The following is a 14,382-nucleotide window of genomic DNA, read 5'->3' as shown; positions in this document are numbered from 1 at the left end:
TGTAGTTACACAGGGTCAGTTTCCCCCTAGAGCCTTCCTCTGGTTTGTCCCTGCCCCGCCCAAGAGGTGCCGTTGCTCAGGCTGGTGATTCTCTTACACAGGGTTTCGTGTGTTCAGACCGTTTCCTGATGGGGTTGTTAGCATCCCCAGCACAACTGCTCCCGGCATGTTTTGGATTTGGAATTAGAGTGAGGGCTCCTCAGACCCGGCGGGCACACAGCTGCTGAGAGGCGTGTCATACACACTGGGTGTCTGGGCCGTCCGCACAGGACGGGCTCAAAGCTGGGCTCCCTCAGGAAGGTTTGCCATTGAAATTTATAGTTTTCTCCTGCTGCTTTGCTTTTTCAGCATTGCTAGAAAGAGGATTGAGGTGGTTGGATTTTTTTTCTTTTATCTTGTTTCAACATATAAAGATATAACCCCTCCTGGACTAGAAACACATTCTGGCTTCCACAGCAGCCGTGTTGGCAGCGCCCCAGCTGGTCCAGAAGGCTTGGTCTCAGGGCTCAGGGGAACACAGAAGTCTCCACGCAGAGAATGGGCAGAGAAGGGTTCTTCCTGATAAAGCCCGGGGGCCTCTGGTGCACAGGACAGGGTCTCTGAGCGAAGGAGGTAATAGGACGGACGTCATCCTCAGTGACACTGGGCTGTTGGCATCTGTTACCCAGATGGAGAGTCGGCCTTGCTTTCTTTCTAAATGAGGAAATAACTCCCCAGGCACTCTCCCAGGCCCTGGGATGTGCCTTCAGTCTGGTGCCCCCTGCCTTAAGGGAGGTGTCTTCTTAGGTTCTTTGAGGTTCTCTGTGTGTAATCTGAGCCACTGGGTGGTAGGCCCTTCTCACTCTGTTTGCATCCATCCTGTCGTCCCGCCTCCGCATCCCCCGCACTTCGTCCAGAGAGACATGAGAGACCAGGTTCTCCTTCCTGAACTTCACTGTCTCTGTGACCATCGCTGCCGCCTGTGCCGACACCAGTGTGTGGACACTGACACCGAGTCCCCTGCTCGTGGGCACTGTGTTGGCATGTTTGTTGCTGCACCTCGTATTCATTGTATACCTTTCGAAGATTTTGTTCCCCTGTCTTCTTAATTTATTTATTTTTTTCCTTCTCATTTCCCTCCTTTCTGGTCATTTACCAATCTCCAACCAATAGAAGTATATAAAGATGTACACGGGCGGAGTGAGCTCATTGGCTGAGCAGATAGCCAATCAGCTTCAAAGGAAAGAACAGCCTAAAACCCTTCTAGACAAGAAGGAACTGGTAAGATACACTGAGGGCACTGTCTGTCTAGATAAGACGGCCCTGGTGAACAAGCCTGCTTTGTTCTGAGTAGCTCAGTGGCATATGTGGCTGCTGCGTGCCATGTGGTAATTATTTTTTGAGGTTGTCTGAATTTTGTAACTGAACCTCTGGGACTGAAACCGTTGTTTAGAATGTTGTGTGAACAGCATACTCAGTATCTCTAAAGTGATTGCTCTAGAGTCCAGGGCCTGTGTCCATGGAGAACCATGGGAACACCTTCAGATCAGAATCCGTTAAGAGGATTTGGTTTGTTTGTTATGAAATCGTGTAGAACAGATGCAGTACCAAGTGCTGCGTGGGCACCAGAGGCACCGGCCTGCGGTGGTGCGTGGCTCCTGTCCCCAGGCAAAACCGCGTAGGGAGGGTTGTGCGCCCTGGGGAGGGGCCAGGAGGCCTCGCTTGATGTGTGTCCCCCCCCCACCTCCACCCCCAGGGCTCCATGAAGAAGGAGTTCCCACAGAACTTGGGAGGCAGCGATACCTGCTACTTCTGCCGGAAGCGGGTCTACGTGATGGAGCGGCTGAGCGCCGAGGGCAAGTTCTTCCACCGGAGTTGCTTCAAGTGCGAGTACTGTGCCACCACCCTGCGCCTCTCGGCCTATGCGTACGCCCTCGAGGACGGTGAGTCCCCGCGCTGGAGGCCGCACCCAGACTCAGGGCCCCCGCTGCGTTCTTACACAGACGCTCTCTTTTCTGCCTCTCCTGAGCCTTCCCATCCACCCCCCTCTAGTCTGTGTTTTCTCCCAGACTCTTATAAATATTTCTGCAGAGTCACCAAGCTGTATCATAGATGACTCAGTGACCATGGTGATGAGAAGGGCATGCGTTTACCTAAATCGTTTCCCTGGCTTCACAGACACCTGCTGTCCTACCTCACGGTGGGATCTTAAGATAAAAGGGACCCGAGGAGAGTAAGTCTTTTTTGTGTTCGCTTTAGAGAAGAAGAATCACAGGCTTATAGAAGCCGCATTTCTTGCCTAAGGTCAGTGACAGCACATTGAAACTGTACCCCCTGCCACTCTCAGACCTTGGCTTCCTGAAGGCGCCTGAGCTGCGCCCAGTGTCACCCGTGCTCTCTCGTATCAGCATCTCTGGTGAATTGAGAGCACGTTGCCCAGGCCTCAGTCTGGTTACTGTGCTGTTCAAGCCCTGACCTTTTGTGATATTTGTTGGTTTTATAGTGGAATGACCTTGATAAGGCGGAAGGTGGAGAATTATGCAGACAGGTAACAAAGCCTCATGGAGAGGCGTGTCTGCCGCCTGAAAACCCTTTGGGGTTAATTGGAAAAGGTCACCGGAGACATCAGTGATTCCTACGCCCCTTCCTACAGGAAGCAGACGGGACCTTATGAGAGGCCGTCTTACTGATTCAACAGTAATGAAAAGACCCAGATTAATAGAAGGGGGAAGTAAATCCTCAGGTCCCTTGCACTGACTGAGGAGACTGTCAGGGGACGTCACAGGGGAGAGGGACACCCTGCGGTGAGGAAATAGTCCTCCAGGCTCTTCGCTAGTGAGCAAGGAGCAGCCAGAAGAGCCGAGTGGTGACCTGAGAAAAGCTGACTCTTACTGTTGTGGCACCTGATGCTCTTGTCACATTAGTGAAAAGCACCACCCAGCGAGGGAAGAGGTGAGACAATTGTCTATACTGTTAGGTGTCAGTATTCCCACACACCTGGTCTTTGGATAATGCCTTTGCTCTCCCGGATGGGGTTGGCAGATGGGGCCCACCCAGTGTTTCTGGAAAGATCCCTTCAGACCCAGCGAATCGATCCACGAGTAGTCTTGCCCATAGGTCGTGCGCCACACCTTGGCCACATTCTCCTTAGGGCGTAGCTGGTGGAAGAGGGGCCGTCCTGCTGGAGTGACCCGGCAGCAGACGGCGTCAGGGAGTGACCGGGGGCGCCGGCGCGCAGGGCAGACTGGAACTTCGTGAGGCACAGAGGAGGAGGAGTCCGGGAAGCTCAGGAGGGTCAGGAGCGACTTAGCTGTCCTGCCGTGCGTGGGCTCTGGAGTGTGGTGGGCGAGGGCTCGGCAGAGGGACGGAGGAGCTGGCGTGCCCAGCGGGAGGGCAGCGGAGACCGGGGGAGTGACCACGGTGTGGGGGCCGGACGAGCAGGCCCACGTGCTTAAGCACGGCCTTCCTGACAGCGGGCTTGACCAGCTCCCCAGACTTCAGCCCAGGTGAACCTTTCCCTCAGCTCCGCCCTCCTCAGTGACAGCTGGACTTGGGGAAGGGAGGGAATCTTAGGGGTCCCGAGGGTTTAGCCTCATGAGGTTCAGAAATCTAACGGAAGAGCCTCAGGTAAGAGAGAAAAGGGCAGGGATTGTGGCTCCGGAGAGAGGGGGTTAACCCAGCCCGTGCCGGGCCCTTAACAACATATTGTGACATGTCATCCTCATGACCACCGGAAGGTAGCTAGCTTTATTGTTGTAGTTTTACACATCAGGAAACTGAATTCAGAGAAGCTGTAAGTTGCTTGTCCAGGTCCACACAGCAGTAAGTGACCTCCGAGGTGCCCCAGGTCAGACGTCCTGGGGTGAGCACTTCTGACCCACGGCAACTCCGGCCTGGTCAGTGGGGACTCACTCACCTGAGAGAGGCGTCCAGGTTTTACCCTTGTCCCTTCAGCCCCTTTAAAAGGATGCCGTCTTTCTGTTGCCACAGACTAGCTTATTTGCCTGCCGCCAGCTCTTAAGACAAGGACTCTAAATCAAACAGTGTGTCACGTCTTTCCTGTCCTCTCGAGGAGAGAAAACACCATCCACTGAGGAGGTCTGTGAAGGGCCGCCCTCGGGAGTGACGAGCCCGCTGCCCCCCGCCGCTGCCCCGTGTCTGCTCCCACAGGGCAGCCCAGGGGATCTTAAAGAGACAAGCAGATCTTCCCGGCCTCCCTGACAACCCCTGTGGCACAGGTGGACCTGCAGTCCCCGGGGCTGAGAGCTCCGTGCGTCCTCCCAGCCTGCCCCCCGGCCCCCTGCTTCTGCCTGTGCCCTGCGAGCTGCTCGCTTCTCCGTTGCACTGACTCGCGTGCGCTCGCTGTGTCCTCTGCTGGAGTGCGCCCCTCCCACCCTCACGGGGCAGCCTCCTGTCGCCACACGTTCTTTCCCCGGAGAGGCGGCAGGGCTCCTCTGCCTCCTGACCAGAGCGTCTCTGGCTCTGACCTGTCCTGACGGCTCTGACCCGTCCTGACGGCTCTGACCCGTCCTGATGATGGCTCTGACCCGTCCTGATGATGGCTCTGACCTGTCCTGACGGCTCTGACCTGTCCTGATGATGGCTCTGACCCGTCCTGATGATGGCTCTGACCTGTCCTGACGGCTCTGACCTGTCCTGATGATGGCTCTGACCTGTCCTGATGATGGCTCTGACCCGTCCTGATGATGGCTCTGACCTGTCCTGACGGCTCTGACCTGTCCTGATGATGGCTCTGACCTGTCCTGACGGCTCTGGCCTGTCCTGACGGCTCTGACCTGTCCTGATGGCTCTGACCCGTCCTGATGGCTCTGACCTGGAGCTGCTGGGGGAAGGAATCTGTGGCCCGTCTGCCTCAGGCTCGCCTCTTAGCTGTCTGTTTTCTCCAGTTCCATCTTCAGTCATTCCTACATTTACTGTCAAGGTTCCTGAATTTACTTAGACCATCTAAAATCAGTGACTTGATGGGATCAACCATGTTTTGTGGTCGCTTTGTGACGTTAGCATGGCCGTACTTGCTGATTGAGAGGGACACCATCGTGAAGAGCCAGGCGTCCGACGTTCGAGTCCTGTCCGAGACTCGCTAGCGTGGCTTAGCCTTTCTGTGCCTCGCTGGGTTTTGAGGATTAAATGAGTCGATAGTTGTAAAGCACTTACAGTGTTTGGCACATGGTAAATGTTAGATGAAAATCAGCCCTTTTTGTTATTAACATAAGAAGCAAAAAGTATCACCAAGTTGGGTTTGGGAAGGGGTTTGAGGTGCATTAATCGAGCAGCTACAGTGCAGGACGTATGATGATGTCTCGTTGATGGATCTCCCCCCATGAGACGGTGTGGTCTTCATGCTCTACATGAGGAAATGCGTGCTGAGAGGGTCATGTACCACTGAGTGGCTGGGATGGTGCCTGCACTGAGCTCTGGTTTCAGTGTGTGTGTTCCTCCCCTCAGGTTGTGCTGCATTCATAGAGAAAACAAGGTTTTGGAGTTTTCTTTTTACCTTTTGGTCAGGCTCGTGGGACTCGTTTTTGAAACCTAAACCTCTTTATTTATTTAGGATACAGTAGCAGAATTCAATGAGGATTCCCTGGTAGGTCAGTCTATTGAGTTGTATTTTTAAATTTAGAATTCTGCTTTTACTAGAAAAAAAGCAAATTAATGGAGGAAAAATAGAAGAAAGGAATGAACCTAACTGTAAATGATGGTAGTTTTCTGATACTACAATAAATAAGACTCTTGGTTGAAAGTAATGGAAACCCAGATCAGATTAAAGTTTTTGCATAAGATTGACATCTTTCTTGCAGATAGCAGCGCTGCCCCTTCTCTCTCCCCATCCCTAAGAATCTGTTGGCCTAACTTAGCCACACGCCAGGTCCTAGAGCACCGTGTCCTGCGGTGGGCTGGAGGGAAAGGGGATATTCTGATTGACCTGTCTGGGTCATTTATCCACTTCTGTGCTGGGTAATGTCAGGCCAGGTGGTTGGCAGCCTCATCAGAGTCATGTGGAGGAGGGAGGAGTGTTCCTTAAAGAACGAGACACAAGACAGGCAAAAAGTAGTGTGTGATCCAAGCACCAATACGTTTTGTCTTGTCCTAATTACATTTTATCTTGGCCAAAATTCGCAAAAGTGAAATGGTTTATTACAGATTGTAGAAGGAGATTGTGTACAAGCTGCTAAAAATAACCCATGACTCAACTCCCCTTATAGAGAGATAAGCAGTGGGGTTGATGGTCCTTTGCTCTCAAGTGCCCCTGACAGGAGGTGTGGTTCTCTGAGTTCTGATCACGTGCCAGGAGCTAGTGGGAAACTCTATTTCAGAAAATATACTATCTGTATGAATATTATTTGAAACTATGAAAGTCCACAAACTCTCTTTTTCTAAAAGATTTACGCAGTGTTGGGAGGGGGAGAAGTACCAGTAAAAGGAGAGCAGGAGTCAGTTACTTTGAGGGGAAAAAAGAGAGAGAGATGTAATCAGACCACCAGGAGAAGGGAGGAAGAATGCCATTCATTTATCTACTTGACTTTTTCTTGAGATATAATTGACACATCGGTTTATGTTTACTGCCCGTTGATGTGACACATTTATTTGTAAAGTTATTACCACCACAGTGTAACCTAGGCTAAAACCGCAGGGTTACCACCTCCGTGCCGTCACATAGTTACTAACTCTTTTCTGTGGTGAGAACATTTAAGACCCACTCTTTAAGCAACATTCAGGTATATGACACAGTATTATTTGCTTTGATCACCATGCTGTGCGTTAGGTCCCCAAACTTGTTAATCTTATAACTGGAAGTCCCTACTCCTTGGCCAGTATCTCCTCATTTCCCCTCCCCCACCCCTACTGGCCACTATTCTACTCTCTGTTTCTCGGAGTTTGTCTTTTTTAGATTCCACATGTAGGTGATATACAGTATTTGTCTTTCTCTGTCTGACTTATTTCACTTAACACAATGCCCTGAAGGTCCCTCCAGGTTGTCATATAGCAGGATTTCCTCCTTGTTCATGGCTGAATAATATTCCATTGTGTATACATATGTGTATGTATATATATATTATATATATATATATATATATATATCTCCATCCGTGGATGGAAACTTGGGTTGTTCTTGTATCTTGGCCATTGTAAATAATGCTGCTGTGAACATGGGGGTGCATATATCTTTCATTATAATTAGTGTTTTTGTTTTCTTCAGTTAAATACCCAGAAATGGAATTCCTGGATCATATGGTAGTTCTATTTTTAATTTTTTGAGGAACCTCCACAGTGGCTGCACCAATTTACCCTCCCACCAACAGTGCAGGAGGGTTCCCTTTTCTCCACACCCTCTCCAACGCTAGTTACCTCTTGTCTTTTTGACGATAGGCATTCTGTCTGGTATGTGGTGATATCTTGTGGTTTTGATTGCATTTCCCTTATGACTAGTGATGTTGAGCCCCGTTTCATCTATATGTTGGCCATTTGTATGTCTGTTTTGGGAAACGGTCTCTTCAGTTCCCCTGCTCATTTTTTAATCAGTGTTAGGTTCTTTGCTATTGGGTTATATGAGTTCCATATATATTTTGAATATTATCCCATAGTCAGATGTGTGATTTGGAGCTATTTTCTCCCATCGCATAGGTTGCTTTTTCATTTTGTTGCTTGTGCTTTTGCTGTCACATATAGGAGATCATTGCTGAGACCAATGTCAAGGTGATTTTCCCTTGTTTTCTTCTAGGAGTTTTATAGTTTCATGTCTTCATTTAAGTCTTTAATCCATTCAAGTTCATTTTTGTGAGTAGTGTAAGATAGGGGTCCAGTGTCATTCTTCTGCATGTGATTACCCTGTTTTCCCAGGACTATTTATTGACGAGACCATCCTCTCCCCATTAAATATGCTTGGCTCTCTTGTTAAATATTAGTTGACTATATATGCAGAGGTTTATATCTGAAATCTTTATTCTGTTCCATTGGTGTTTTTATGTCAGTACAATCTTTTTTTTAATACTTATTTATTTGGCTGCACCAGGTCTTAGTTGTGGCACGTGTGATCTTCATTGCTGCGTTTGGGACCTTTTTTGTGGTGTGTGAGATCCTTTTTTTTTTTTAATAATTTTTTTCAAAGATTTATTTTTTATTTATTTTTGGCTGCGTTGGGTCTTAGTTGCGATATGCAGGATCTTCATTGAAGCACACGGGATCTTTCATTGCGGCGCGTGGGCTCTTCGTTGTGGTGTGTGGGCTTCTCTCTAGTTGTGGCCTGCAGGCTCCAGGGCACATGGGCTCAGTAATTGTGGCATGCGGGCTTAGTTGCCCTGCGGCTGTGGGATCTTAGTTCCCTGACAAGGGATCGAACCTGTGTCCCCTGAATTAGAAGGCAGACTCTTTACCACTGGATCACCAGGGAAGTCCCTATAATAACTTTATTTTATTTTATTTTGAATCTTTGAATTTTATTTTATTTATTTTTTTATACAGCAGGTTCTTATTAGTTATCCATTTTATACATATTAATGTATATATGTCAATCCCAATCTCCCAATTCATTACATTTTTTTTTTAAGTTGTGGCATGTGGGACCTAGTTCCCTGACCAGGGATCGAACCCAGACCCCCTGCATTGGGAACACAGAATCTTAACCACTGCACCACCAGGGAAGTCCCCATACTGTTTTTGATTACTATAGCTTAGTAATATAGTTTAAAATCAGGAAGTGTGATGCCTCTAGCTTTGCTCTTCTTTCTCAGGATTGCTTTGGTTATTTGGGATCCTTTGTGGTTCCATTCAAGTTTTACAATTGTTTTTTGCGTTTCTGTGAAAAATGCCATTGAAATTTTAATAGAGATTACAGTGAATCTATAGATGGCTTTGGGTAATGTGAACATTATAACAATATTCTGATCCATGAACACTGGATATCTTTCCATTTATTTGTGTTTTCAGTTTCTTTCATCAAAGTCTGGTAGTTTTCAGTGTATAGATCTTTCATCTCCTTGGTTAGGTTTATTCCTAAGAATTTTATTTTACTTTTTTGCTATTGTGAATGGGATATTTTTCTTCATTTTTTTCTGATGTTTTGTTGTTAGTGTATAGAAACACAACTGTTTTCTATATGTTGGTTTTGTATCCTGCAACTTTCCTAAATTTCTAACAGTTTTTTTGGTGGAGTCTTTAGCATTTTCTGTATATGAGATCATATCATCTACAAACGAAGACAGTTTTACTTCTTCCTTATCTATTTGGAAACCTTTTTTTTTCTTTTTCTTGCCTGATTGTTCTGGCTAGGATTTCCAGTATTGAATAGGAATGGTGAGAGTAGGTATCCTTGTCTTGTTCCTGATCTTAGAAGAAAAGCTTTCAACCTTTTGCTGTTGAATATGATGTTAGCTGTGAGCTTGTCATATATGGCCTTTATTTTGTTGGTACGGTGCTTCTATACCAAGTTTTTTGAGCATTTTTATCATGAGAGGATGTTGTACTTTGTCAAATGCTTTTCTGCATCTGTTGAGATGATCATATTTTTTTCTCTCTTTCTGTTAATGTGGTGAATCCCATTTATTGACTTATGGCTATTGAACCATCCTTGCATTCCTGGAATAAATCCCACTTGATAATGGTGTATGACCTTTTTTTTTTTTTTTGCGGTACGCAGGCCTCTCACTGTTGTGGCCTCTCCCGTTGCGGAGCACAGGCTCCGGACGCGCAGGCTCAGTGGCCATGGCTCACAGGCCCAGCCGCTCCGCGGCATGTGGGATCTTCCTGGACCGGGGCACGAACCCGTGTCCTCTGCATTGGCAGGCGGACTCTCAACCACTGCGCCACCAGCGAAGCCCTATGATCCTTTTAATATGCTGTTGAATTTGGTTTGCTAATATTTTGTTGAGAATTTTTACATCTGTATTCATCAGGGATATTGGTCTGTAAATTTCTTTTCTTGTACTGTCCTTATCTGGCTTTGTTATCAGGGTAATGATGGTCTCATAAAATGAGTTTGGGAGTGTTCCCTCCCGTTCAGTTATTTGGAAGCGTTTGAGAAATATTGTTAATTTTTCTTTAAATGTTTGGTAGAATTCACCAGTGAAACCATCTGGTCCTGGGCTTTTCTGTTTTGCGAGGGTTTTATTTACTGATTCAGTCTCCTTACTCAATATTGGTCTGTTCAGATTTTCTGTTTCTTCATGAGAATCAGATTTAATAGGTTGTATGTTTCTAGGAATTTATTCATTTCTACTAGATTATCCAGCTTGTTGGCATATAATTGTTTTTAGCAGTTTCTTACGATCCTCTGTGTTTCTGTGGTATCAGTTGTAATGTCTTCTTTCATTTCTGATTTTATTTATTTGAGTCTTCTCTCTGTTTTTCTGAATTAGTCTCATAAAGGTTTGTTAATTTTGTTTATCTTTTCAAAAAAAAAATCAGGCTCATTGATCTATTCTATTGTATTTCTGGTTAGGTCCTCTTACTTTAACTTGGGAATAGGAAAGTTCATTTGTCAAAGGAACCACTCTCTCCAGATGAGAAGGATGAGTGGAATTACTCCTGTTTCAACAGTTTCTGTAATAGGGTCTATCCTTTAATTTTCAAAAGCCTTGGCTGTAAGTGGGGGGAAAGAAAGAGTCGGGAAAAAACAACCCTCAGTGACTGAATCCCACTACCAGCATCGTGGGAAGAGCCCAGGTTGGTGTTTTTCAAACTTTTGATCATGTCCACAATAGGACATACATGTTACACTAGGACCCAGAAAACCCAGGTGGGCACAGCTGAGCTGTGAGAAATAATCCTTGACTCTGAGGATGCCACAGTGCACGCTGATGCTTTTTATTAGGCTTTATTCTGTTTTGTTTTAGTCATAGTGCATTGTAGGATTTTTGGTTTGTTTTGCGTTGTTTTTAGTGCTGATCCTGACCCACTGTGGGTCAGAGCCACAGTCCAGCCAGCACTGGCTCGCGGGTGCTTGCAGAGGGGCAGCAGGAGGGCCCCAGTGGGTTCGTGTTCTGTGCCGCCCCGCCCCCGGCAGCCTGCAGGCCACCACCGCTGTGTTCATTCTTGGTTTCCCCAGAAATGCTCCTCTGGCTCTTCATGTGACCACATCTTTGTTCTGCACACACTGCCACTTTGTTTGCCGGCCCTGCCGTGCAGGCTTCTGTCTTTGCTCCAAGCCCTGATTGGGTGATGGCTCCCTGGCCTCCACACATCCGGGCACAGGGGAGAGGAGGGCCTGGCCTCCCTGGACGAGAAGCCTGGGCCTGGGGAAGGCCGGTGCTGGGGCGAGCGGACGACCGTGCCAAGACCAGGGGTCAAGCTGGGAATTTCAGAGACTTGCTTACCCTCTTCCCCTGCCCCTTGCTGCCTGCAGGTAAATTCTACTGCAAACCACACTACTGTTACCGGCTGTCCGGGCCTGTACAGAGGAAGAGACCAGCAGTGGCCCCTCTGTCTGGAAAGGTAATGTTGATCGGCCGCAGGGGGCGGGGGGGCAGCAGGTGCTGTTTCAGTGCGGTGACAGGGCAGGGTGTGGCCAGCAGGCCCTGAATGGCCACTGCATTGCCTTTCCTGTGAGTGGGAGGGCCTGAGAGATGGTCACAGTCCGGTGTGGGGAGGGAGCATCTTTTCAAGCCTAATTAATGTTGGGTTTCGGTAAGGTAATGTTACAGCACCACCTGAGTTGGATTTGGGAGACCGTGTCAGACCTTCTCTTCTGCTTACTGTGTAAAAAAAGCCTTTTGCCTTTGAAAATCTCACCTTTCCTGAGAGGAGGACACCAGAAAAGGACTTGGCTAGAAATAAATGCTCTGCAGCCAATTTCTTGAACTTTCTATATTCTGGGAATTACTTATCTAAGAACCTTCTTTTTACCAAAAAAAAAAAAAAAAAAGTGAGTGTAATCAGCTCCCACATCTGTCTTTCCAAGTGAGCTGTGTATTCTCTCCGCTCCGTGGTGTTGCCCTGTGGGCGTGCAGTTGACTGATGCTTCCAGGAGGGCCTCTGCGGACTGCAGAGAGACTGTGGGGGAAGGGACGTGAGGTGCCTGCGACTCCCGCGTGAAGTGTGCCCTGGCGCAGCTTTGGGTTTCCTGGTGAGGGCAGCAGACCGGCAGCCAGGTGTCCTTGTCTCCTGAGATGTGGGTGCTTCACTCAGTCACTCTTCCTCTTCTTGTGGACTTTCCTAGGAGGCCAGGGGACCCCTGCAGGACGGCCCCGCTGCAGACACCAACGGACAGCCCAGCACCAGTGCCATCCCTGCCGAGAGAACTCCAGGTAGCCTCACTTCCTTGTTTGGCTGGGTGGTGCGTCACTCTCTCGGCCTCTGTGACAAGGCCAAGGGGATGAGCCAGCACCTCCAAAGCAACATTTCTTCAATTGGGCATCAGGTGGCCCAAAACCCTCTGGACTCCTTTTTCATGTGCCAGCTGCTTGCATTCGGAGTCCCCTTTCTCTATGGCCTGTCGGAGGTGCTGGTACAAATCAGAGGGGAGTTTCACTGGCCGACCGTGAGCCAGTAGGGGCGCCGTCCGGTGAGCGGCATCACCCAGGCTTCGGTACTGTCTCTTCAGAATCTCAGATTTTTATTGCTGGAGTCCTGGGACCTGCCCACATCCATCAGATACCTTGGGGGGTTGGCCCAGGCCCTGTTTAGGGAACAGAAGTTCAAAACAGGCTGCTTTTAGCACTGACCCAAGTGATGACCCAGGGCAGCGGGGCCTTCTTGTAGTCCCTCGCTGTGGGTTCCTTGGATAGAGCGTGGAATTGTGAAAAGGCCCCAAGGTCTGAATGTGTGTCCGCCTGAACTGGTCATCCTCCGTCCTCTTCCCTGCTCAGGTGTCTAGGTGAGCTGCCACTGCTCTCCCACCTCACCTGTAACCACTGAAGGACATGCCCTGTCCTGGTCATTTTGGGGCATTTGATCAGGCCCTAATTGGTCCCACTTTCACTAACCTCTTCCTGTGTCAGGAGGTGAGTGCCACCACCCCACATCTAAAAACACATTTATTCTGGTCTCAAAGGTCAGGAGAAGGAAGGGCTCGTGGGCACCAGACTTCTTGTGAAGAATTGTGGTTTTTTTCCTTAAAATCACCTCTCCCTACTCCCTGCCAAACCAGCCTGTGACGTGTGTCCACAGTTCCACAGACGTGGGTGGTCCTGATGCCCTGCACAGCCCCGACAGGTCATAGCCCACGGTCACTGTAGCCAGTCGGAGAGGAAGTCGTCAGGGCCCTGTTTTCACCTGTCACAAGTTTCTTCCCTTCAGAGCAAATAGGTCTCAAGCAGCTGTTTACACACTCACAGAAATCACCATATTGAAAACTAAAGATTATCAGCTAAGGCCAGAAACTATGGAGAGGGAGTTGGTAGTGGAATTTCCAAAATGGGAGAAGAGAAAGATTATCCACTGAGCCTTCAAATGGGAGGTTAGCAGAGCTGCTCCTTCGCCCGTGCTCCGGAACTAACGCAGGCCCCGTGGTGTTGCTCTGGGGCAGGAGGGTGTCACAGACACTGGGCAGTTCCCCCCGGGTGCAGTGACTGGAGCTTAGGTGAACTCAGCTTCTGCTACTCTGTGTGCCCTGATAAAATCTAGGCAAGCTTTTACCTGCCCTGCAGATCGGACCAATATTTTATAGCCATGTTTAAGCTACGAATGACTTGGTACCCCTTGAGCCCCTTTACAATCTGTCTTTTTCAAGAAGTGCTGATGGCCCTTGCAACAGGGGAACTGGTAGAGACAGGGCGTGTGCCTTTGAGCAGGTGAGAACCACCTGGGTGCTCAGCAAACAACTAAAACGTTTGGCTCTCTTTGTGGGCATCTGAAGAAGAGTGAAGCCAGTGGAGGTCAGGCCATTCCTCAGCCAAGGTTGTGCACTCTGTCCAGTTCAGTTTGCCGTCTGACTGCCTGCTTTGAAAGCATAGTGGGCTTCAGGTTTTTAGCAGTTGTGGAGAATTAAGGGTTCCATAGAGAAGAGGACCATTCTGTGAAGCAGGGAGAGAAGATGAGAGCTGGGGTTGTGGTGACAGAATCAAAGTCCTGAGGACCTTCTTGATTCTGAAGGTGATGCGCTTGTCACAGCATGAGGGGTTCAAGATGTGAAGCCCAGTTGGAGGTGCCCTGTGGGCAGTGGCAAGGCCAGCACCCGGGGCCACTGGGGTCCAGTGAGTACCTGCCTCTGGAGGCCCGAGCTTTCCGAGAGCGCGGCTCCGAGTGTGGACATGCCCCGGAGCACCAGCACTTTTCCCTTTGTAGAAGAGGAGCAGGATCATGGGTGTATGTTATAGTTGGCAGGAAATTGATTTCTTTTTCTCCTTTAATAAGGATTTCCTTCTTTAAATCCCAAACTAAAGCTTTGATTGGTTAACCAGAACTTCCTTTCGAAAAGCTTCAGAAAAACTCAGGTGTTCCGGGGCTTCA

The 14,382-nt window shown here is 48.6% G+C and overlaps 1 protein-coding gene across 13 annotated transcripts in view; it reads left to right on the top strand.

Moving 5' to 3' along the window:
- The window catches only part of MICAL3 (microtubule associated monooxygenase, calponin and LIM domain containing 3), a 176,446-nt gene that overhangs the window by 104,081 nt on the left and 57,983 nt on the right, over positions 1-14,382 (top strand). For 8 of the 13 annotated variants that reach the window (XM_082636853.1, XM_082636856.1, XM_082636855.1 and 5 more), the window contains 4 exons: positions 1,153-1,260; positions 1,736-1,922; positions 11,339-11,427; positions 12,152-12,239. In XM_082636853.1, coding sequence (XP_082492979.1) covers positions 1,153-1,260; positions 1,736-1,922; positions 11,339-11,427; positions 12,152-12,239 — 472 coding nt within the window. The remainder of the gene's footprint in view (positions 1-1,152; positions 1,261-1,735; positions 1,923-11,338; positions 11,428-12,151; positions 12,240-14,382) is intronic. The other 5 variants (XM_082636852.1, XM_082636851.1, XM_082636854.1 and 2 more) reach the window with 1 other exon arrangement.

The sequence above is a fragment of the Mesoplodon mirus genome, assembly GCF_964341445.2.
Source record: "Mesoplodon mirus genome assembly, chromosome: 11".
NCBI lineage: Eukaryota > Metazoa > Chordata > Mammalia > Artiodactyla > Ziphiidae > Mesoplodon > Mesoplodon mirus.
Note: the sequence above shows the minus strand (reverse complement) of the source record. Positions and strands in the feature narration are given on the sequence as shown.